Genomic DNA, 25,408 nt, shown 5'->3' with positions numbered 1-25,408 from the left:
GGAGGTGGTGGGGTGTGTAAAACCCTTCTGTGCCCACGAGCAACCCTCCTCTACATGGACAACACATCTGCCAGATGCCTAAGCTGGAACCCACAGCCTCCATCCCCTGGGAACCTGCATCTCCTTCCAAGGAATGCTATCCTTGGTCTCCTCCTGGGATTTAATCCCAAGATGAAGCAACCCCAAGGAAGTCCTGCGCTGCCTATTCTCGCTCACATCCAAAATGCAGAGTAATTATGTGAGATTTCCCTCGAGCTCTAAACCTCAGGTCAGTAATGCTGGGGAGGTCCCCCCAGGCCTGCCCTGGCCCAGGATGGGTACACAGAACTACCCCCACCCCACAACTGCTTTATGGCAGCAGCTTTCATGGTCTCCATCTCGTGGGGAACTGCCTGTGTCCTACTCCAACTGCTTTGCTCTCTGCAACATTGGTTGTTTCTTCCAACACTGATGTAAACAAGCGGGTTTTTTATATAGCGAGCATGCAAATTACCAATCATAAATGCCTATCTGACTTCATTTTGTAAATTGCAGTCTTGTGGAGCGAGAGGCACTAGAAAAATTACCTGTATGATGGGGTACATGAGTTTTGTATAAGCTCAAAGCTGTCACTACCTTGAGTCTTTAGGTGAGTTTCTAAGACTGGGCTTAAAATCACTCCTGCAGAGCTGGCATTTGGAGAGGTGTGGCAGGTTCTGCACTTTGGATCAGAGCTACTAGCAGAGAGCTCAGACTGCAGAGCTTCAGGCGGCTGTTGCATGGAACAAACTTCTAACCGAGTTTCTGTCCCATCTGAGTGGAACCATAGCATCGTTCAGGTCCGAAAGGACCAAAACCCACCAGGAACTCAGCCCAGCCACACACAACCGCCCTTGACAGGGAAAGTTTAAATATGCAGCCCAAGGAACAGCTCATCATTAAACTGGGGGATCGCTCTGCAAGTGCCTCCTGAATCTCCATTCCATGCAACACCTCACGGCAGGAGCATGAGGTTCACAGCAATGCCAAAGTAACACAGAGGAAGGAAGAATTAAAGCAGGTACTTAACAGCGCTTTAAAAGATGCTGAGGCATGTTTTAGTGTCTACCCAGCCACACAGACAGGCTGAGGGCACCTCATTCCTCCAGTTTATTTACTGGTTTGTAATTATCTGGGGATGCTGGCTGATTAACTTGCTCGTGAAAGGCTCAGAACCCCTTGGACCATTGCGCAGGCCACTGGAGGAGGTGTTACCAGAAGGACAAGAAATCAGTGAGAAGTCCAAGGAGAACTGCACAGTTCTCCCCACGCCCCTGCTCTGGCTTTCCCTTAGGCTTCACCTGGCAGCACAGGGTGGGAGCTCCCCAAGCCGGGACAGGCTCTGTGCCCGATGCACACAGCGAGAGCCCCAGCAGCACCCAGAGCCTTCCCAGCCCCCTGCCAGCCCAGCACAGCGTCGGGGCGTCAGGAGCTGCCTGCAAATCTGGCATTGAGCAAATGTTAACTTCTGTCACAGCTTTCCGAGCAGGGCATGTTGCAATTAGGTGTAAAGGAGTCTAGAAGAACGGTGGTTTTCTCACGTACCGTATACAAACAGCATGTAATCCGCATGTGATTTCCCCACCGCGTTGGAAGCCTCACAGCGGTATGTACCATTATCTGTTTTGTTTAGGTTACTAATGAGAAGGTTTGAACCAGACACTACAACGTGTTGAGGCATCTCATCATCTACTCTTAACCACCTCATGTCCGTAGGCCTACAGAGGAGGGAGAAAAAGAAACAGTCACATTACTATTTTCCTATGGTCAAGATGGCATCTTCAAAAGTTCATCCACAGACAGAAAGCCCAAACCAAGAAAAACTGTAAAGAAACAACACATACTTTTTTGCACTACTCAAGCCCAGATGCTGTCAGGCTTCCTCAATTTAAATTTATTTAAACCCAACAGGAAACTGTATCCAGAGCTTAAATTTTCTGAAAACACTAATGCAAGCAGGAAGAAAGTTCATTAGTGGTTAATCATTCGCTTACTCAGCAAACCTGAAAGCTCTGAGGCTACAGACTCAGTGGTCATCCACGGGGCGCTCTGAGGGCAGAGCTGGACAGCAGAACAAGTAAGGTTTTGTCAAGTTTGAACCCTTCCACAAGCTGCCAGGGACCTGGTGACCTCAGCAGGGGCTGTGCTGTGTACTGAGGGAGTTCCAGCCCTTCTCCTGCCCCCAGCCCGCCTGGCAGCCCCTTCCTGCACCCCACACTGATGGAACGCACGTGGGCAGGGGGTCTGCATCATTCAGGGAAATGAGCCTGGGTTGTTCGAGCTGGTAAAGACTGGAAGTGCTGAAGGGCTTTGGGGGGAGGTCTTTTGGCTTTGTGGGGGTGTGGGCAGCAGGACCCCCTGAGGCAGCCCAAATGCAGTTTAACTTCAGCATGGGTGGGAAGGGTTTGAATGCTCCTGGCTAGAGTTTCTAAAGGGCTCTTTGTGCTGTGGAGTCCCCAGGTGATACACAACACAGGAGCTGCTGCTCAGAGAAGTGTGTCCCTCATGCCTCACGAGTGACCATTTCAGCATCTTCCCACTTCTGTCATAGTTTTAGGGGGTTGTGTCTAATCTAACAAAATATCTGTATTAATACCAAATAGAAATTTCTCCTCTCTAGTCTTTTTTCCCTCTGAGCTTCCTTGCCCCAGTATTTATGTTGCCAAATTTTGCAGAGAAATTACTTTGCTTAACTGGAGAAACCTCCCCCTTAATCTAAAACCCCTGTAAAAGATTCAATGAAATCTCTTTGTCTTAAAAAAGATGGAGCCAAACCCGGCTCACTATTTTACTGTGTATTTTCTTAGCTTTGGGAGACCCAGGTGAAGTGACCTAGAGAAGCCAATTCCCAGCACATCACCAGCACCACGAAACGTGCAGCGGCAAGCTGCCAGGGAGATGTGTCTGTCCTATTCAACATGGGAATGCCTTACTCATAGCCTGCAAGGAAAAAATGTAGAGAAGCCTGTTCATTAGATTCCCAGCTGATAGCAAATGGGAGGCACTGCAGGTACCCAGGGGAGCAGGAATGCAAAGGGGCTTGGCAGGCTCTGAGCAGGGAATAGCTACTAAACGGAATTCAGCAGGGACATGCCAGCCTCTGATGCACGGGGAAGGGACTGGCCTCGTGCCCAACAGAACAAACTGGGAAGTGGGAATCAAGCAAGTACTATGGGAATCAAGAAAATACTGTGGATGGGGATGTAGGCTACCAGGGAGGATGAGGGCAGCCTGAGCCTCCTCGGCGCTGGGTGCCTGCCCTGCCCACAACGCCGAGCTGGACGGGGTCCAGCTCCCCACGCCCCAGCTCTGGGCACACTGCCAAGGAGGCACTGACAGATCTCAGGAATGTTTGCAGAAATCTTATGGACATGATGAAAATAAGGAAGGATAGTAAATACTTGACAGCCATAAATCCAAGTGGAAGAGAAAGTATTTTGAAAAAAAAATAAAGCCGACAAAACTTAAATTAGAACAGCAATGAAAGTGTGAGAAAATCTACCCTCCCTCGCCAGGATTTTCCTGATGCATAAATTTCTTCAACTGCCTAAGAAGCCTCAAGGGCTTGGCAAGAAGAGGAGAGAGAATAAAACTGGTATTCTATAAAAACCACACGAGGCACCAAGGGGGAGCAAAACCATCACACAGTCAGTATGAGCAGAAGGATGGACTGCCTTACCTGGGGATCCATCCCACTTCCCCAAGGGCTCAGTGCTGTGGTGCTGGGCTGGCATCCATGCACTGGCACCTCCAGGGGCCACAACTGCAACCCCCGACCTTGCTCTTGCAGATTAACCAAACCCATGATTAATTGCAGATTAATGCCACCCAAGCCATTCCCCGGGGAAAGATGTGTCCAGGAGGGAGCCTTGCCCTGCTGCACCCGAAGGCTGCTGCATGGTGGCCAGGAAGAGCTCTCCTAGGAGCTCTTCCAGTGGAAGTTCCTTGGCCATTAGGTGCACAGGAATAAATGCAAGTCCAGCAGCTGTTTGGGTGCAGGAAGCATCTCTCTCCTTCACTCTGGGACATTGTCTTTGCAGCAGAGAATGGCAGCAGGAACAGTGGCCACGCAACGTCCCGGCCAACCCTGGAAGGGTCCAACTTACTGTGGCTTTCCAAAGGCTGTGCACGTCAGCTCCAGCGGCTCCCCTTCTCTCGTCAGGCCTTGCATGGGGTAATTCTGAGAAACCCGCACTTGAGGCTTATCTGCAGGACACAAAACACGGCAGGTGAGCCCGGGGTGGTGCCCCCGCACGCCGCGGTGCCGGCAGCAGGAGCAGCTGGGGCCGGCAGCGCCCCGAGTCCCGCGGCCCCCGCTGCCCGGGCAGGGCTCCTGCTGCACAGCTCCTCCCTGAGCTCGCTCCAGCTAAAAGGAACCCCTTCGTCCTCGTGCTGAGGGGAAGCTGGAGAGGGTGGGATGGAAGGGTTCTCTGGGGTATCAGCGACTCCTGCCCCACAGCCCCGGAGTCCGCGGGTGCTAACTGGGCTGGACAAGAGATGCTCGTTAGAGACACAAACAGAGCCACAGCCACCGCTGCCTCTGTGTAAACAACAGGAGGCTGCATCTCGTCCAGATGAAGCTCCTCTAAATCCTACAATAAACAGAGAATTAAAGCATGGATAGTTAGGGAGCCAACTCAACAACACTTTAGTAAGACCCTGCAGGAAAAAAAGAGCCAAACCACAAACCTAGAGTCCACAATTAAAAAATTCATTACCTCCCATGACTGAAACAGAGATTAAAAACGCAATCTGAGCTGTAGCTAAAACATTATCAGTGCAGGAAATCAATTCAAGGCTACAAGTGCCATTAAGCCATAGATATTTTTCAGGAATTTACTCAACTGTAAGGAACAAAGGAAGGAAAAAAAAATCAGTATGCATAAAGGTTGAAACCATTTAAATGTTTCTATTTCCTTTGAGAGTAACTGCTACCCAAAATATTGGCTGGCTGCATTTTATTAACTGTGTTTAACTCATTAACATGCCTCCTATGGAATAATAGAGATTAGGAAAAAAAACCGCGTGTCAGGATTTAACCAATTTAAACTCTCATAATTTTCAGTAATGGAATAAGCTACACAAGTAAATCCTCTCCCGAGATGACTCTACCACAACATTTCATCAACTAATCCCTGTTACAGATGCTTCCTGCAGCTCTGGAGCTGGGGAGTCCTTGTGGGCTGGGGGTGGTGGCAGCACTCTGGGGCGTCACTGGCTGAGGGGACAAGTCCCAGTCCCACAGGACATGGGGCAGCTTCGGTGTGCCTGGAAAGGCTCTCCAGCCCTGAGTGGCAATAGCTCTGCACAAGGAGCACGGGAGGACAAGTTCACCCTGGTGTTATGCAGCAAATAAATCACCTGCCACATCCTCGGCACTGCGCTCACCACTCCCGTCCACAATTCCCACCCCACAGCATCTGCTCCCTACTTCTGATGTGCTCTGCAGCAGCACCACCAGCCCGTGCCAGGAATGTGGATGGTGTTATATCTGTGCTGTGGAAGGAGCAGGAAACCTCCCCAGCCCAGTTTACTCAGCACACGGGGACTGAAACAACTCCTCTTGCTGTTTGCCTCTCCTGCTGCATCCCCTTCCCATTAGGTGAGTTTAGTATTTCTAATGAGCTGTTTACTAATGACAATTACTTATGGAAATGAGGAGGAATACACCCAGGCTCACTGTACTGAGCACAAACTGCCAGCTCCATGAGCTCCCACCAAGCTGGGTGAGCCCTTCCACTGCCACTTCCCAGCCCCACGAGCTTCATCACACCAACAGTGGACCTGTCCCACTGGGATCCAGGCACTGTGGAGGTGTCACCTGCAACAGGAATCTGGGTTTATCAGCACATGTGTCAACATTGCTGAAGCCAAGAACTTCCCAACAGAGTTACCACAGCAAAAGACTTGTCAGCATGCTGGGAGTTACAGAGGGCACTTAGGAGAATGGACCTGAGCCTGAAGGGTGCAGAGGGATGGCTGGACACTCCAGAGGACCGGCTGGCATTGGGCTCACGGCATGCAAAAAAAATGTCACTCAAGAATCTGGAGGGGCAGTGGTGTCTTTGTCCCTTTGTTTAAGGACGTGCCTTTAGACAATCCTAAATTGTTCTTCCAGAGCTCGCAGCCTGCCTCGCCCAAGCCAGTGTATTTCCTGCAGATTATGGACTCGGAGCGCAGGCCTGTGAAATGCCGAGCGCTCTGGGACCCCCAGCCCGGCTCCTGTGACATTTAGCAGCACACGGACAGAGCTCTGATGGCTCCAGGGATGCTCCAGCCATCTGCCCCCGCCCTGTTACAGAGGACACGTGCCAGCAGTGATGTCTGCAGCTCTGTAACGTGGGGTGATGACCATCTCAGATGGTAACACAAGACACCAGTGTGCTGCCACCAAGACGTGGCAATTTTCACCGCCAAGTGCATTCCAGTGCCTGAAAATCCTCATCTTGGAACTTCATAACATCACACCGCTGGATTGTTACATAAAAATAAACACTTGCATCTGTGCACCCGAGGCCCTGCGTGCTCCATGGCAGCCAATTAGACCCAACAACCCACAGCTATTTCCTACTACGCCTCTTTCTAGCAGCTTAAAAAAACAGCCTCGTAATTTAATAAGGCACCTTTATTAAGCTAAATTCATTCAAAAGCTCAGAGTGATATACAAGGTTAAATACCAGTCGTCTAAAGGTTACACTGTAGCAGCAGCCAATTTGAAAAACTTATTACAAAGCCATTCTGCATTTGATGAGATTTCTCTCACAACAGGCACGGCGCGTGCCCGTGCACCGGGGTCTGCTGGGGGCTGCAGCCCCCAGAGGGACCATGCACCCCAAAACCCTCACCACCTCCCCTCAGGATGCCACTGGCCACCGAAGCCCGCACCCATTGACTTTCACAGCTCTCAAGCTCCGTGCTTGGGAGCTTACCAAACCACTCCAGTTATTCTGCATTTGTCCCAGTTCTTCCTTTTTTAGCTGCTCGCCCCATTTTTGTGCCATCAGCAAAGATTATTAACAGTGACTTTTTAAGAACTTCAAATGCTTCAACTGAACAGCATCAGGCCAAGCACCCAGGCCCCTGCGTTCCCTCTAAAAATACCAGCACTGCTGATTACTCCCTAATGACTATCCTTTGAGATCTGCCAGTTAGTGATTTCTTAATCCATTTAAACATGCACTTCATCGATAATGCTTAGATGTCATTAATCAGCCAAGATAAAACATTACACCGAGTTCGGGGCCTTACAAAAGCCTAAGCCTATTATTTCCACCCGTTTCCTTCCATCAGGCCAGCCCAGGGCCTCGAAGGCAGGCGAGCTCACTGCCCCCAGCCCGCTCCAGGCAGGCTGGGCAGGCACGGCTCCCAGGGCTGCTCCAGGGCTGGGCCGTGGGACCCTCGCAGACCACCCCCGGTGACAGCCCAGCCCGCCCTGCCCCGAGGACACGCTCCCCGTCAGGCTGGAAACAGCCAAAAGGCTCTTCCCAAGGGTTGGGAAACCAGCACGTGGTGCTTTTGGCAGCGCCAGGCCCCAGCCAGCAGAGGAGCTGCCAACGTGGGCTCTGCCGGAGCTCCAGCCGAGCGGGCTCTGGCCTCTGCCAGCCGCAGAGCTGCCGGCTCCAAGCCTCAAATCCGTTTTCTGATCCCTGTGTGAATTGCTGACGTACCTCTTGGCAAACCTGACGCCAGATGGCATCCCTGGGAGCGGGATCTGCGGGCCAAGCCGTGTTCCTGCCCACCGTAGGTAAATCCAGCCTCAGCATTTCCCAGATAATGCTTAGCACATCTCCCTTCAGGTGGGCATTGCTTCATCCAGCTCCTCGTCCCGGCTCTCTTCTGTGCCAAGGAGAGCTGCTCAAAAAACTGACTTGTAGGAGTCTCTGATCTCACTTGGGGAAGAGCAGGAAAAATGTGTTTTTCAATCTTAAAAGGACTCAGCAAAGCTAACACTGATCCTCAGGTGTAAACAACAGTCACCTTTATTCCAAAATCCAGTGGGGCTGCTCATCAGGAATGCACTCTGCGTCAAAGCCAGCCCAGCCTGGCAATCCCCTGCCTGCTCCTCACCTCTGACAAGGACGAGAGGCTGCACTGCTGATTTTCAGCCAAAATACAGAAATCTATTCAATAAATAGATCCCGTGTCTAAAATAAGGAATGAGCAGGACTGGCAGATCGCAGCTTGTCTGGAAAAGCCTGTCAACCCCAAACACGACTCTGCAAAAATCACCCTTAACGAAAGCAATTTAATAATTTTGCTTGTTGCAGGAAAAGGACTGCCAGAGCCCGACAGGCATTTTGGGGATAAACACTTCTCTTTTAATATTTAAGCACACTCTGCTGCTTAATGCCTGCAAATGGCAGAGCCCCGGTCGCCCCACACGCTCCGTGCTCCCAACAACATTCCTCCGAGAAAACCTTATTAATGAGCTCACAAACGAGCACCCAACTGGGAAATGTCACAAACAAGAGTGGCTAATGCCCCAGAAAATCAAATAACTGAACACTCGGCTGATTGTGGTGCTTTTCATATTCACTAAAAGAAAAAAAACAGCTTTAAATCAAAGTTTCTGAAGGGGTCAACACCTCACTGAACAAAACAACTCATTTATTCGCTTTTAGCGATCTCCAGATGATAAATTACATTGATGTTAATAACTTCACTGCAAACTACGCAATTAATATTTGTACTGGACGGAAATGTAAGGATTACTGGAGATGCAGCAGCAAACGTATGTGGCTGATTTTAAACATAATTGGGCACAAAAAGTTCTCCTGTCGCAACAGCAGAGGCTGCAACAAGACTCCACTGGGGCAGGCTTTCAAGGTACACATGTAGGTATTACAGAAATGAATGCACAGGTAATTATAACTTCAGAAAAGGACAAAAAGCCAGCCCAGAGAAAAGGCCAAAATCCAGGTCCGACGCTCGCTTCCAGTGTCACGTAATGAGAGCAGCAAACGCACCACAAGGGCTCAACTCACACGTCTCCCTGAATATCTGGTGCCATTCAGCTCCTTAACGACATTTTAATGCATTTTGTTGCTTCATTTCCTTTCTAAAATTACACCCAGTGCTCTGGTCTCCCATTGCTCACTGAGGGATCCACAGAAACTCGGCGGCTGCAGCAGAGCCGGGGACACTTCCACCCCAGTGCCACTGTGCCTGCCAGGGCTCAGCGTGCTCCTCTGCGGCACTGCGAGTGCACCAAGGCAGTCCAGCCCTGCTTTGCTTTTGAGGAGTGCTGGGGAGGGTTTCACACATGTTACACGGCTTGTTCACAGGGATTTCTTTTCAGTAACACACCCTGCAGCCACGTGAAGGCATTCACCTCAAACTTCACCACGGCCACGCAGTGCCAGGGCAGATAGGCAACAAATGGCTTACTCCATAAATAGGACAAATTAACACCCATTGTTGTTTTCTGCTTTTTTTTCTTGGAAAACAAACCCCACAACTTTTTAGCCGCATCTCAGAAAAAATATCTCCCTACTCTGAAATTTAGTCAGACAAAAAATACCTCATTATCTGAGCAGGCTCCATCCATCATCCTCCTGTCCTTCCCCAACACATTTCATGCTCCACTTGGATACATTAAGTGCAGAGAAATATGACATCTGCTGAGAAAAACATTTTCTTGTGCCCTGCTGATGTTGTGAAGGGGCGGATCCGCTGCGCCTGCGAGGGGAGCGGGCAGGATTTGTGGGGAGAGGGTGTCAGAACAGAGTGGAACAGGCAGCCAGGTAACTGACCTGCTGCAGGGAAAGCAGCTACATCCACACGGGATGAGCCAGGAATTCCCAGTGTCACTGCAGCACAGACCTGGTAGCTGGGTGCCTGCAAGGACACGCCATGGACAGTGGAGGCACGGAGAGCAGCTGGAGAAGCATCCTCTGCTGCACAGTCCACATCCAGAATCAGCTGAGAAGGTGTCAGAGCAGGAGCCCCAGCTCCCCCCAGGGCAGAGCTCTGTGGGAGCACCGATGGAGACGCCTGTGTGCAAGGACAAGGGGCTCTTCCTCCTGCCCACACTCTCCCACTGGCCAACAAATCATCACTGTCAGACAGCAGAAGCTCCAGGGTAAGAGCTTGCTCTGGAACTGCCTTTTCTTTAAGCTAAAGCCCTGCAGCAGGTATGGAATGCAGGTGTCTGGCCATGCTCCAGCCCATCGAGCCACAAGGTCAGAATGCAGGACAAGTTCTCGGGCTGGGGCTCCTCTCTGGCCATCTGCTGCTGCCCACTCAAGGAACCCACTGGGCTAACGGGGTCGAGTCCCCACATTGGAACATAATTACTTCTAACAAGCTCAGAGTTTAATTCAGAACAAAAACCAAATCAGTCTGAACTCCCTTCTCCTGCGCATCCCTCCTCCCGAGGAGGCTCCGTGCCTCATTCCCACAAACAGCTATGGAACAGCCCAAGGGGATGCAAAAATCAGCACTAAGGGCAGAAACCTGTGCACAGGATGCAGCAGGGCCTCCAGTGCAGGAGCTGAACAAAGAACTGTGCTTTAGGGATGCTTTGCCCTCATTGCACAGGCAACCCCTAAGGCTGCAAACTGAAGTGGCCAAGGAGGGATTTGAGGAAGAAGAGAAGAAATGTTTGCTTTATTCCCCCCGAAGCAGTGGCACTCTCCTATTCCACCAAATCACCAGGATTCCAGGGAGATTTCTGAGAGGAAGCCTCAAGGTTGTCCAATGCCCTTCCAGCCCAGCAAGTTCCAGTCCCCTCACACAACAGGGTAGATGGCATTTTTTGCTCTTCCCCGTTAAGTATTTGATCACGCCTCACAAAGGTGCTAATGTATTATTAAAGCTAATGGAGCTCTGCAAGAAATGTTAATGGACATTAAGTTTGCATAAATGAATTACACATTAGCACAGTCGCAAGAAATCTCGTATCTGTCAATTTAGGCAGTATCTGATCATTCCTGTTTTCCTCATTACAGGAACATTACTTCCCGCTAGTTTCGGAGATACGAGAATTGTAACCAAGATGTTCATAATGAAACTACATAATGAAGCAGATGAAATGAATTAATACCAAACTTCCTCTCCTCCTTTCAGTGTGATGTAGGTGAAGGGACCCTACAAAAACAAGGGCTTTGAATTGTCTCAGGGCCTGGCTTTCCAAGCACACGGCCTCACTGTAGGGACCATCCCCCTCTGCTTTTGGGAGATGTTTCAGAACACAGGGATGCATGTACACACTCCAAAATCTCCACCAGGTGCATTTGGGACCACAGCTATTTCCAGGTACCTGCTTGCTGCTGTCATGTACAGTGGAGCAGCTCCTGAGGGAAGTGAGATGCATTATTAACAATGAACATGTCAGGAGCAGCACAGGAAATAGGCTGGCTTCAATCAGTGCTGCTACCACAGATTGCAGAGAGCTCCATTCTCTGATGTACAAATCCAGCTGATGCTGTATGTTCACAGTGCACAGCACTGGGTTTCCCTTGCACAATACCCAGTCTTTGCCAGTAAACTCGCCACGGTGGCCAGTTGCTTTGGAGGGGAGAAGCACTTTCCAGAGGTAAGTAGGCTGCTAGAAGAAAAATACTCAGATTTAATCTGTTCTGACAATTAAAAAGCCCGTCCAGAAACCTTTGATGTAAATTCTATGTACAGAGAGTTATTTCATCAGATAACAAAGTATTTATGGTATCACAGAGGGCTGGGAAAGTTGTGGCTTCACCCATGAAGTGTTACCTAGCATTTTCTATGTAACAGGATATAATCGTTATCAATGTTGGAATTTGAACGTGTGGGGAATGGTTCCTGCACTCCCAAGCACACAGTTTTATATAGTGAGAGAATTAAAGGTTCTGCTACTCACACATGACTTCCAGGTAACGCTGTGTCTGCAAGTCCTTGACGGCAGGGTGATCCACCAGGCAGATGACGGGGACGCCGTCGTCCTCGCGCCCCACCTTCAGCAGGAGCTGGCTGGTCACCGTGTACATGTCGGACCACCGCTCCACCTCCGACTTGCCTGGGCAGGGAACAGGGACAGGGGAGTGAGGGCAGGGGGAGCACCCCTGCAGCCAGGCCACCTCCTCTGGACACCCATCCCTCCTCCTCTCCGTCAGGCTCCGGCCAAGCGGTGTTACTGCAACGATTCACACCATCCCCAAATCCCCAAACTCTTCAATCAATGAGCTACAAATCCCCTCCCACTCCTGAATCAACAATTAGCTACAAAAGCGATTTAACAGATTAAATTAATTAAAAGCAGTAGGGATAGGTGGGAGCATTCGGCAGGGCTCTGTTTGAGGGAGGGGAGCCCAGCTCGGGACTGGCTGCCTCAGGGATGCTGTGATGGAAACAAGCAGGAAGACAAGACAAAACGAGACGAGACAAGACAGCAGAAAAAGGATTTATCCAGGAACTCAGCAAGCGCCCGCTGACAGCGCAGTCCCGCTCTGATCTGTGCCTCTTTATTTAAGAATTCACAGGCAAAATTGCTAAGAGTAGCTTCTGTAGCAGAGCTCTTCCAGACACCAAATATTGCTGTATAATATATGAGAGTGAAACAGGTGACACATGCAGACACCCCTTGATATTTGGAGGAAAAGCTTTCCCATGGGCAAAGCCACACTTCCTGTGATTCACAAAAACAGCCAAATGTTTCAGTCTCTACTCTGTTAAAAAAAAATCTGAAGACTGAGCAGGGTGAGGTGCTGTTACATGAAGCTCAGCATTCTTCCCAGGGAACTCAAAGCTGGGATCCGACTGCTAACACAAGAAAACTCAATCAAGAAGCTGCACAGGTCAGGCAGAAAGGGACAAACACTTTGTCCTGCTGCCCACTGGCATGGTGAAGGGAATCAGAACAGGATCATTAACTCCCTGCACACCACAGTGCTGGGACACAGCGGGGCACCACTGGGCCAGGCAGCAGGTTTGCATCCCACCTGTACCAGCATCCTCCCAGCTTGTGGCCTGCTCAAATGCTCTGAAGTGCTGGGCTTAAAGAGAGGATTTTATCCTGTCCTTGCAGGGGAGTGGGTTTGAAGTAATGAGTCTGGACTTCTGCAGAGAGTCCGTCAGTGTCTCAGACTGGGTAAAGCACAAAGGTGTTGTCAACCAAGCTCACATCTACATGCAGACTTCAACTAACAGCGTGCCACATGCAATCAGAGTCAGTGACTTGAATGTGCAAGTACTGGGAGCCACCAGACTTCAGGGAGTCAGAGAAACCCATCTTAGATGAATATTCAAGTGAACACAGGGAAAACGCTCTACAAACAAGGGAGAGCTAGACATGAAGGTGAATTGCAAATCTTTACAGCCCAAAGCACAGACGATCCCTCTCGTACCTGAAACAGGGCAGAGAGCTACACAAGCCATGCAGAAATGAATTCAGTGCACAGCCCTGGGCTCCTCAAGGTCACCTGCAGTTACAGCAGGACTCCAGAACCCGGCACTCGAGGCTGGCAGGTAGGCAGAGGACCAAATGGAGTTCAGCCCCCTGCGTTAGGGAATAATCTGTCTGCCCACACAGTCCTTTGTTCCTCAGCTGGTGCTCAAAGGAGCTCGCTCTACTTTTCTTACTTTTTTTTTCCCCTTAAACTGGCAGCAGAGAACAAACACCCAGCGTTACATAAATCACTTCAGCTCCCTGAACAAAGCAAGGGACTGAGGGGACACATCTACCCGTTAGCTCCTTGTTGCCTTTGAACCATCTGATGGTGGTGGCTGGTCTGCTGGCCATGGCAGTGCAGTTCAGCTCGATCTCCTCTCCCTCCACGGCGGTTTCCTTCTCGATATCAATTACCAAATTGCGTGGTGGCACTGGAATGGGAAACACAACACGAACCAGATGAAAAAAAACATCTTTTGATCACTACCACAGGCAAAACCTTGAGGAAAACCTGTAAAATCTACTGAAGGAAACAAGCAACCAGCATTTATTTGATCTTTCAATCAATCAAACCCTTTGATAGGCGGTTTTGCAGTAATTGGAGTGAGCACTTTCACTCTCCACCTAATAATCACCGCAGCCTCACAAATTATTACTTATCAGGGTTGTAACTTTCTGTTCCCTCTCCCAAGCAGGCACGGTTCCAGGGAGAGCCGCAGCCTCCTGCACTACTCGGGCGTGTGCTGCTATTTAAAAATCCAGCTTGACTCCGTGCACATTTCCTGACTTCTCTGACAAGGAGAGGAAACACAAAAGCTGACACTTGGCACTGCATTACTTACCAAGCCTCTAACCTCCACGGCAATTTTTCTCTCCTGCTGTTCAGCTCCAAGGCTCAGCCGTGAGCATGGAAGCAGGCCAGCAAACATCAACCTCATTTAAGATGCTCGAAAAGCCACTCAATACAAGCCTGGAGTGGAACACCATCCCTTGGGAACCGCTCTGCCCCGCATCACACCCTCACAAACCACCCCAAAACCATCCCAAAGAGAGGAGGGAGCTGGCTCTACACCCAGCCACGAGTGCCACATCCTTTGGGGTGGAGATCTGCTGCTCTGCCCAAGCACACATCTTCCCTAGATCAGGAGTCTCCCAAAACACAAAGCTGGAACACTGTACCCAATGAAAAATCATCCAGCAATACTGAGAAACAGGCTGTAACTTCAGGGATAACAACCACTGCAGCACAGCCCAGAAACTGGACAAATGAGCTTAAAAATTAAGACATGGGAACAAGGGAATCTCTTTCCCATGAAGGCACCAGCAGCAAGGCAAAACCCAAGAAAAAGTGAACAGCGAGAGCTCTTATGGCAGAGTCACAGCTTCAGAAAATCCCAGAACTTCCAAAGGAAACTCAACTTTGCTCTGATCAATGTGATTAAGCAACTGCACAGTTCAGATGTGACTCACAGGTCTTAGAGCTAATGAAGAACAAATATGTATAAATACCATCCAGATGATCAAATGGACTAATTAGTCACTTGTGGCTTCTCTCTAAAAAGAACAGAATGAGCTACATATTTGAGACTTTCACATGTTCCAATTAAGCATGAATAAATCTACATATTGTGTCACAGAAGACATGAAAGTGCTGAAGCAAACGTGCAGCTCCCCCCGAATGCCAGCTGCAAAGGGGGACACCTCAGCACCTCCCTCTGCTCTCCCAAGCTGGCAGCATCAGAGGCAGGCCAGCAAAATCAATCTTTGATACATCTTCAGCTCTATCAAAGGCTGGGTGATGGCCATGAGATTTTTGGTGGGGAACAAGTTCCTGGGAGGACCAGCCAATGCCAACACGGAGTACCAGTCCTCCACCCTGGCTCATTAGTTCCCCTAATTAGGGAGCCAGTAATAGACAAGACAGGCAAGACAAGCCATCCCCGGCGTCACAGTGCCCAATCTCTCCATGCAAGTACTAAGACCCCTCCTTCATCTTCTGCTAATAAACCTCCCTCATCCTTGCCTGCTTCCTGAGCTGAGGCTTGACCCGAGAACATGACAAAGGTGACAAGACACCACCTCCTTTGTGGATGTGGGGGAAAGGCAGCACACACACTGGCCAGGCCACAAAGGCTTCTCAAAAACAACTGAAGTACAAGGCAAGAAAACTGACTTTTCCCTCAGTTCTAAAGCATGATTCATGCTTAAAAAAACCCAACAAAAACCTGCATTATGTCTCCCACTTGAAAGACATGCGGTGCTGGCTTACAGGTGAATGAAATGAGTATTCTCCTTTCAAACACCTTCTCAGCACTGCCAGCAGTGAAATCAAATCCAACGAACTGTTTTTGCCTGTGCAGGATTAGAGGCAGGAGCTGGAAGAGCTTCCTGTGCCTGTGAGTGCTGGAAAGTGCACGGAAACTTTGAAGGTGTTGATAACTGTAATAGCAGGAGTAAAACTGCTTATAAACATCACTTAACAACCTAGAGAAACCTAAGACCCAAATCTCATTAAGCAAAAGAAGGAAGATTTAAACTAATCAGCAAGTGAGATCTTACATTAAGTCACCCTCCCAGATTCAGGTTCTCCCACTAATAGAGCCTTAAAGCTGCTGCTAATCGGCAGGAACCGCTCAAGCAGAGCAGGAGCTGCCTCTGCCAGCACATTGCTCCTGTGGCCACACCTGCACTCAGGGCTCAAATCCTGGCTTCCGATCCCTCTCCAGGGGGCTGGAGCTCTCCCAGTGCTGCACAGAGCCCACCCCACTGCCCCAGTGCGTGCAGGGACTGCAGGGCTCCTTACCCAGCACCGTGATGGTGGTGTAGATCTCCTGGGGCGGGTCGGTGTAGAGCTGGCAGAAGTACCTCCCCTCATCAGAGATGGACACGTTGGTCAGGGACACTCGGAGCTCGCTGTTGGAGAAGTTCACCAGCTGGAACCTGCTGTCCTTCAGTGCTGTGGGGCAAGCACAGCCTGGTGACTGCACAGAGAGAGGCAACGTCCCCTTCCTGCCACACCACAACCCCAAAGATCCCCACAGACAGCAGCACTCGTGAGCACCCCTGGGCTCCTGATTAGCTGCTTCCTACCTTGAAGCTGGACCTATAAAATCTTTTGGTTCTCAGATCATTCCAAATAATCAACATGAGCCAATCACCAGGCACAGCATCAAATCTTTGGACATAGTTTTATTACCAGGTGACTCAGGGATGTGTAGGTAAAATGCTTATGGTGTCTATACAGCCCCAGCACCAACTGTAGGCACTCAGGGACAGCCTAAATGAGGAAGGAGTTGGGAGAAGTAGAATTTAAAGCTTTTTTCTTGTCCTGCTGCTTCCTGGGCAGAGAGTACAGGTGTGTCCCCACAGTGACACTAACACAGACCATTTAAAGTGTCTCACTGCAGCTACTGTGGCACTGTCACCACAGGACAGATATATCCACTGGACATGCAAGCGATGAGAGGTTTCAGTTTGGGTATAAAGCAGCACAGATTGTCCTGAAATTTTCAGTCTTTGGTCTGAAGAGATTACTCCTGAGAACACTGCGCTGTCTCGGTGTCGCCCTGTTCAATTTGTTTGTGTCAGCTAAATATTTGGCATTCAATTGCAATTCACCCTGAATTACAACAATCAATTCCCATTGCAAAGCAAGATGCTCTGACTTTTAGAGGGGACTGTGAAGTTTTCCATTAAGAGGAAGATTATGATTGTCTATCTCACCTACCTTCACAGAACCAGTGAACTGTAAGTGCCCAGCATTGCACAAACAGGAGGGATCTCAGCAGATGCCGTGTCCTGAGTGCAAGTGAGGCACAGGAGGAGTCACGACCAGCTGAGGAACCATAAACTTACGCCTGAAATCTCTGAAATAGATGGTCTGCCTGTTGGGGTTCAGGAGCTGGATCACGGAGTCGTCGCTGTTCTTGACGCGGCAGCTGATGGTGGCCACGTCCCCCTCCACCACGGTCACATCCTCTGTCACCAAGTTCTGACCATGACCTGCAGGACAGAGCAAAGCGGGACTCAAGGTCAGAAATGACACCAGTGGGTTTCACCTGGGAATGAAAAGCTCCACTCCACCAATGGGGAAACATCAGCCAGTGAGCCATTGACCCTGGGTCCCCAGCCAGCTGGTAAAGGAGCAATGAGAAAGGAGCTCTGTGATGAGAACAGAGGAAGAAGGACTGCTGCCCCACACAGAAACACCAAAATTCCCTTCCTCTCCCAGGAGAAAAATCCTGTTGAATTACTTGAAGGAACAACTCTCTGTAAGAAGCACTTATCCTCTGCCTGGAGCAGGCAGACTTCAGGGAATCAGTCGTTACTCACTCTGTGTAATCAGCAGGTGCTATTAATGTCCAGAGGCAGGGGAAAAAAAGGATCCCGTGCAATTATGCCGTGGGAGCCTTGTAATCATTTACAGGTCACCACCCTGAAAACTCTCCTCCTAATGAGGCGAGGCACGCTGAGACATCCGCCCCGAAGGCCAGAGGACACGGGGGATGGCCTGGGAGCTGTGCCTTGCATTTCAATTCCTCCACACCTACTGGGAACCACAGCGGGAGAAGTACTGAGACTCTGACTGGCAATGCTCCAAATGAAGCCAGGATGCCACAGGCTGGGTGGTCAGAGAATCCTCTGCTGCTCCACAGCTGCCTTGGCCACCAGAAACCCAAAAATGAAGGATTATGATAAAGTTTACACACAGGAAATCTGGGGATCATATTTAAACCCCAGGTTTTCTCTCAGCCTGCATTTCCTTCATTTATCTTTCTTTCCAACTTGCCTTTATAATTTGACATCCCTTGGAAACAAAGGTTTGACAAAAAGGTGCATCATTTGGAAACAGAAAGATTGATAAACCATCAGACTCCTCTCCACACCTGATGGGCAGAAAGCTGAAGTCTGGGCACATTTTTCTGCCTTCTCAGTATAAATTTTAAGTAGATTGTCCAGACTGATGAACTTTGAGGAGCAACAAGACGATTTATTATCAAACAGTAACACCCATATTGGAGCACAGACCCTCAGCCCCACTCAAGAGGGGCAAAGAGCCTGTCCCAGACCTCTGCCCAGCTCCTGCTCCACATTCTGTGGGTCGGGATGAAGCTGTCCTGCTCAAAGCCCTGTGATCAGAAGATGAGCACTCAGCCACCCCACCACGCTACCAGCACCCTTAATGTGCTGCTCTTGAACCTTGGGGACACACGTTAATGGCTGGACTCAATCTTAGAGGGCTTCTTCAGCCTAAATGATCCTGTTGTCAAATCCCAAAGCCCTGTGCAGACCCAAGGGCCACCCCAGCAGAGCCCTGCCCTGCCTGTGCCACAGGCTGCCGTGGAGGTGCTGGAGCAGCCCTGACAGCCACAGCCAGGCCCTGGCACCAGTGAAATCAAACATCTCAAAAGTGGTTCAAGCAAAAATATTAAACATTACTAACTGCTTCTGGGGAATAATTTTATCAAACCCATTCAAAACAAGGTTCTTGCACAAGGATCAGCTTGATATGTTCTCATAAACGCAATATTCCCTACAAATCATTAACAAAGCTATTAAGATTCGATTTCCATCTAAGCAATTATTGCCAGCATATTTTTTTACATTTACTTTAAAAGACTCAATCCTATTTTCAATTCATTAAACTGTTCCTTGCGTTTACTGAATTTTACATCAGCTTAGAAGACTATTTGAATTAATAAGAATTACAGTAGAAGTAATTTAGAAATAAATTATTTGAAGTTCAAGCCACTGAAGCTTTTCACACCGGGCTGCTGCTGCATTAAACCTGCCGATGGATGGCTGCAGAGTCCAGCACCTCGGCTGGGCTGGCACCAGATCCCTCTGCAGAAGGCTTTTACCCGGGTTCATCGTGGGCAGGGAGCACACGAGGACACGCTGAGCCCCTCCACAGCTCGCAGCAGCCTCAGCCTCCCGGGCCCTGGCTCTTTGTTCTCCATCAAAGGGTGTCTGATCAGTCTGCTCTGCTGCCCTGAACGTGCTGCACCCAGCCAAGGCGGGCACCCCTCCACATTCTGGGACATCTGCTCCTCTCTGCTCCCAGGAAAGCTATTTCCACCAGCAGCAGCAATTACAAACTGGAAATTAAATAAAAACACAAAGCAAGAACTCCTCAGACCCATCCTCATTGTCAACACCTCGGCAAGTTTCTCAGTAAATATTTACTGTCACTGTACAGGTATTTTGAGGAGCATTAAATACACACGCAGAGCATGACAGCATTTTGGAACAGAAAGGGACAGGCTGGGGAGGGCAGATGAAATTTATGGACTCAACAGGGACTCTCAGGAGCTAAGAGAAGCAAAGGAATTACTGTTGAAAACCAACATTAAATCCCTGGCAATGCTTTGGAGGGGTACAGCACATGCAGATCCAACAGAATGATATGGGACAGATCTTCATCTATCACATGTGAAGGGACTAGGACAGCACAGCGTCCATGTGTCAGACCAAAGCTTCCTGTTGGGACTCCAACAAAAGGGACAAATCCTCATCCCAGAGTGTGATGGACAGACAGCAGGACAGACAGAGTCCAGGACTGGGCTCAGAGCCTTGAAAATCTTGCCTTGGAGTACAAGGGATTGCTCCAGAGAGAGTGGAACAGGAACAGAAAGGAAGCCACTTCCTGGGGGGAGTCTCTGGGGTGAGCCCCTGTCTAACACAAGCACCAGTGTTAACAAGCAAGGGAAACACCCAAATGGGGTCTGCAGTGCCAGGAGGGAAAACGCAGTGTGTGCTTCCTTCATTCCCCAAAGCAATTCTCCAGCCTCATTTACTGAATCTCCTTTGAAGGTGAAAATGACACCTTGTTTTACACTGCCTGGAAGGGGGGTGAGGAGGGGGCACGATGCCTGAGGGACGCTCTGGCTGCAACCTGTACAATTAATTTTTGCACTTGTCTTCCTGCCTTAGACCACTGCAGTCTCTCCTCTTAGGGCTGAGACGGACTCAGACGAGTAAATTGTGTTTCAAACAAGTTCCCCCCAGCTGGACACAGCCCAGGGACCTTGGCTCATATCCAGCGGTCACATTTAAAATCAATTCTTTCTCCGCTTGTAGGACACTGGGCTAGAGGGAAGCATCAGGGAGAGAAGAGGAAAGATTAAAAATACGTGCTGGGGAGCATGGTTTGTCAATTTCTATGGAATTTCTAACCACAGGTGCCCCAGCGTGAGCTGCAGCACTGCTGGCTCAGTCTGCAGGATCCCGACACAAATGCTTTCCAAGGAAGAGGGGTTTTCATTACACCTGAACTGCGTAAGCCCCTAAACCTAAACAAAATTCCTCTTAATAGATTGAGTCAGAAGAAACAACTCACACAGATACACAAACTGCCCACGTGCTCAAGGAAAAAAGCGACACTAAGCTCCATTCCCAGAATTAACACAATTTGAATGTCAACATTCATCTATCAGTTTCAAGTACCTAAAAGGAACGTGGTGGTTAGAGCAGAGACAAGTGGGTTTATAAACACTGAGCATCCACCTCCCCAGAAGCTTTGTCTCCTTTGCGTTCCTTCTCCTCCCTGAGCTGAGCAGCTCCTCTGCTCTCTCATCCATCACTGAGAGCTTCATCTCTTCCCTTCAACACAAATATCACAGTCTGCTTTCCAGGAACAGAACCAGAACCAGAACCAGAGGCTCCTGGTCATGGATCAGACACAGGTAAAGGAAGGGACCCAAAGGCCATTTAACTAGCCTGCAGATCAGCCTCTAGGAGGGAGAGGAGAAGTGCCAGGCAATGCTGGGAGAAGCCACTGGAGCTCTGTGCATGCAGGCTCCAGTCTTGAGAGACCGCTTTGAAAAGCTGCAGTCGTCACTCTTGAACTTAGGAAAAGAACAGACAATCCACACTGATTGTGCTGGCAGGGAAAGGCAATTGCTGCTGATGGAGTTAATTTCATGGCATCTTTTCATGGGCAACAGCTGGAGACCAGGCTGCCCAGGGAGCCCAGGACACACGTGTGGCCCTGGTGCAGCAGGGCAGGGCTGCATCAGGAGGGAACAGGCTGGGGCAGAAGGCAGCACTGCCACAGCCCCAGCACAGCCAGCCTGCATCCCCCGTGGTGCTCCCAGCACACCAGGACACAGGCGTGCTCACCCACTCCCAAAAGGGCACTGTGCAAGGCTGGGCTGCAGGGAGGGCAGGAGAAGAGGCAGCTGTGCTCCTTCCACTCCTGCACAGTCCCCAGGGGAAACCCTCCGAGGCCACGGAGCCTGGAGCCAGATGTGGCACCTCCGAGCAATTCTTCTGCCAGTGCCCTCACCCCAGAGGAAAATGTTGTTTTCCACCAAGATTCACAACTAACCTTGTGCAACAGCAACTTTCTCTTCTAATAAGATGTAATTACCAGTTTTGTGACCCTGAGTCAAGCCTCTCTGAGATTTTTCTGTGTTCAAGTAGCTCTTATTCCCTCTTCAGCACCTTCTCCATGGCCAGAAACAGACTCAGCAACTCCAATTCCCAGGCAAAGAGCTCTTCAAAAAAAGTGATGGTGGCAAACAAATAGAATTCTAGAAAGATCTCCCTTTTGAGTTAGTTCTGTGCAGGTCTGTCAGCTGCAATTCAGCACTGGGGAGTTTTGCCCATGAAAATTCCATGCTGAGCACAAGAGGAGCAGGGACTTTCTGGCAAGGTGCAGCTGAGCCAAACTGGGCAAGGCTAGCTCAGTGATGATGGGAATGGGGTATGGCAGCTCCGTGTCTCCCCCTGAGGCACAGACTACAGCAAATTGATACGGCAACGCTCACCTGGCATTTGGATTTTTACTTTCACATTTAATGCATGTTATCCTTCCTTTATGCCGCAGCCAGGTCGAAGAGAATTGCTCTGAGGAAGGGCCCTACCAACTGAGACAACTTTGCTGTGCCAGGTTTGGGATCCCCTGGTGATGCTCAAAGCCCCAGTTTCCATTTAGGAGGGGAAGAAGGAGAGTGGGAGGAATCAGCATGCACAGACGCCGTTCCCAAAACGTTGATTTCCTTGAGTCTCCCTGGCACTGTCTGCAGGGACAGAGCCGCTCCTGCCGCCAGGATCTCATCCCTGTCACAGGCTGTGGCAGCCCCAGCAGCCCCAGGGACCTCTTTCCCCTCCTTCTCAGCACAGATTTTCTCAGCGCTCTCGGCGCCTTCCCGCAGCGCCCGCTCCTCTCCCCGCTCGCAGTCACACTTCCCCTGAGTTACTCTCCACACTCAGAGACAGCGTGCAAGATGGTGCTAAAAATTACTTATTGTGAGGAGCAAGTTTACGCTGTGAAACAGCCACTTCAGAGAAATATACGGCAAATTCAAGCGAGTTCTGCCCAGATATTAAATTTGTGGAGAAAAAAAATGCCATTGCTACCTTTATGGCTTTTCTGGCTTAAAGAGTAAGAATAAAAGATGACAATAGCTCCGAAATTACACTGGAGGCTGCACTGACTTTAAACATAGTGAATATCTACGTGATGCAATGGCATCAGGGAATTCTTTCCACTGGCTGAAACCACAATGGTACAGGAACAAAAATCCTGCGTTATGCCCAAACTAAAGTATTTCTTTGGATCTTAAGAACAAAATTCTTTTTTTCTGCCATGAAAGCCTCTGTGGCTATGGCCAGAGTGCGTTTCAGACGGAAGCAGCTCCTTCGCCCTGCCTTCCCCTCACACTCCTGCTGCCGCCAATCGCCCCGTCTGTGCAGATTTATGATCTGTCACTGGGCTGGGATTAGATGTCACCCTTGTCTTTCTATTACCCAGATATTGATAGATCAAACTCCCTGGCCATACGTCGCCTGTCCCTTCAAAGGTTACTGCTGGCGGACACCGAGGATCAATATCCATCTGCTCTGTCACTGACCAGAGGGACAAACGCGGCCAGGGAGAATTCGGAATGGCAGCACGAGTCTGCTGCTCTGCACTTCTCAGGTTTGTATTCCACATTTCCAATACATTTCTAAGGAACAGAAGCAGCTGCTCTCTTGCCTTGTTTCCAGCAGTTGATGGTCCATTGCCTAGACAGTAAAAGGTCACTTGCTAAAGACTGTCCCTCTCCCATGAGGTGAGGGGTTTATCCGAGCGTCCCCCAAGGACCCCGCTGTGAGCGGCTCCTCGGCTGCACCAGGGAGACAGAACATCTTCTGTGGGAGCACCTGAGAAGGGGAGGCTGCTGAGGACTCTGAGGGGGCTCTTGGGGACACTGAGGGACAGAAGTGAGGGGATCTAAAGAGCAGGAAAGGGCAAAGCTGTGAGTGGCCCCTCAGCAGAGTCAGGTGCCCTTCTCTCAGGTCCCCCGACACTCAGCCATCACTGGCAGCCAACACCCACCAAGGACATCACCTAAAATCCACCACTGCCATGCCCCAGCACTGCTTGGCAGCAGCATCAGCAAGGGAGAAGCCTTGACTACATGAGATGGTCCCAGCAGGCTGCTGTCTCTGTTCAGTGTGTTTAAATAACACTCAGTTAACATCAACACACGTTTATTATTAATGGAGCCCTAATACAGAATTCTTATCTGCATTTATCTTCCAGCTACATTGCTACCAAGGACACCCACAGCCCAGATCCAAGGAAGGAGACCTTGATTAAACCCAAGTTTCAAAAACAGGTGGAATTTCCTTTCCCTGCCTTGACTTGCTCCATGGGGAGCTAAACCCTGACGAGGAGCGTAAGAGGAGGAAGCCCAGATCAAATATTCAGTTTTCACAATCAAAGAGCATGTTCTGTGCATTTCCCTGACCAGAACAACACCTGCTGCCTCACACTCCTTTCTGTCTCTGCCACGGGGGTAAAGCTGCAGCAGACCCTGCCAAAACCTGAGCACAGGAGGAGAGAATTTACATGTTTGCAGGTTTGTCACCATCATTGTCACCTCTGTTTTTGCCCTGTGGTGGCCAGCAGCTGCCACCTGCCTCGCACGGAGCAGGGCACTGCTCACAGCCCGAGCTGGCACGTGGAGCTGTGGGGGGAGCTCCCACCTGCTGTGTGCCCACCTTGCCCTCAGCACAGACCCCTGCTCCGGGGGTGCCAGCCGGGGGCTGCAGCTGGGCAGGGACACAGCGGGGGAACGTCCGTCCCACGGCACTGCCCAGCAGCAGGGAGCCCTCCCAGGGACCCCAGCACTGCAGCCCCTCAGCTCAGACCCCCTGTGGCCCCTCCAGGCCCTCTGGGATGATGCCATTGCTAGTGAGGTCTGCTGTGGCACAGCTCAGTCTCTGGAGCCGACAGCACCTGCCCCAGGTGTGCCCAGAACACCGACTCCCATTAGTCAGAGCCACGGGGTTCCCAGGAACAAGGAATCCTGTTTCAACTCAGATGATGGGTTTCATTTTACTCTAATGAGCAGATATGTCTTCTATCCATACCTGTAACCCATTTCTCGCAGACTTTTTCACATCCTTTCTATTTTTTACTGTCAGTAGCATCTGTCACAACGTGCAGCTTAATAATCTCTTTTAAACCCAAGAAATCTGTATTTCCATAAAGCACCCACAATGAATTCTGATCAACATCAGCCTGGTCTCTTACCTATAAAAAGGACCTCCTTTCAACTGCCTGCATATTTAAGTCTGAAATCTTTAACTCACCACTGAAATAAGCAAGAAATAAATGGCAAAATTAATGACAAATGCACAAACCTCTAGAAAATGTCCTCAAAACAAAGGACCAACAAAGAATACCAGGGAATACTGTTGTTTTTTGGGGTATCCTGGCCTGTTCTTGCCCTTTGGCCCAGCATGCACCCAGCCTTAAATCCCAGCACTGTCCTTGCCCTGTCACACACAGGAGCGACTCTGTGAGCCTTTGACAAAACACCTGCCCAGCTGTTATCCCAAAACTGTGGTGTGAAAGCAGAAGAGGAAACATTTACCAGCTGGAATGACCAAGAGCTTGTGCAGTGACCCGTTTGCTACCAGCCCATCTCGAGGATGAGCCCTCCTCCACAGATCAGGCTCAGTTCCTTTTGCCCTTTGAAGTTAATTCCCAGTTTGCCATCCAGGGAGGAAATCTGATGTCACTTTCCA

The 25,408-nt window shown here is 49.9% G+C and overlaps 1 protein-coding gene across 7 annotated transcripts in view; it reads right to left on the bottom strand.

The window, feature by feature from the left end:
- The window catches only part of CADM1 (cell adhesion molecule 1), a 130,399-nt gene that overhangs the window by 24,947 nt on the left and 80,044 nt on the right, over nucleotides 1–25,408 (bottom strand). For all 7 annotated transcript variants that reach the window (XM_059867013.1, XM_059867015.1, XM_059867014.1 and 4 more), the window contains exons 2-7: nucleotides 17,240–17,386; nucleotides 16,188–16,340; nucleotides 13,678–13,815; nucleotides 11,858–12,013; nucleotides 4,125–4,224; nucleotides 1,564–1,736 (exon numbers count right to left, since the gene is read on the bottom strand). In XM_059867013.1, coding sequence (XP_059722996.1) covers nucleotides 1,564–1,736; nucleotides 4,125–4,224; nucleotides 11,858–12,013; nucleotides 13,678–13,815; nucleotides 16,188–16,340; nucleotides 17,240–17,386 — 867 coding nt within the window. The remainder of the gene's footprint in view (nucleotides 1–1,563; nucleotides 1,737–4,124; nucleotides 4,225–11,857; nucleotides 12,014–13,677; nucleotides 13,816–16,187; nucleotides 16,341–17,239; nucleotides 17,387–25,408) is intronic.

The sequence above is a fragment of the Haemorhous mexicanus genome, chromosome 24, assembly GCF_027477595.1.
Source record: "Haemorhous mexicanus isolate bHaeMex1 chromosome 24, bHaeMex1.pri, whole genome shotgun sequence".
NCBI lineage: Eukaryota > Metazoa > Chordata > Aves > Passeriformes > Fringillidae > Haemorhous > Haemorhous mexicanus.
Note: the sequence above shows the minus strand (reverse complement) of the source record. Positions and strands in the feature narration are given on the sequence as shown.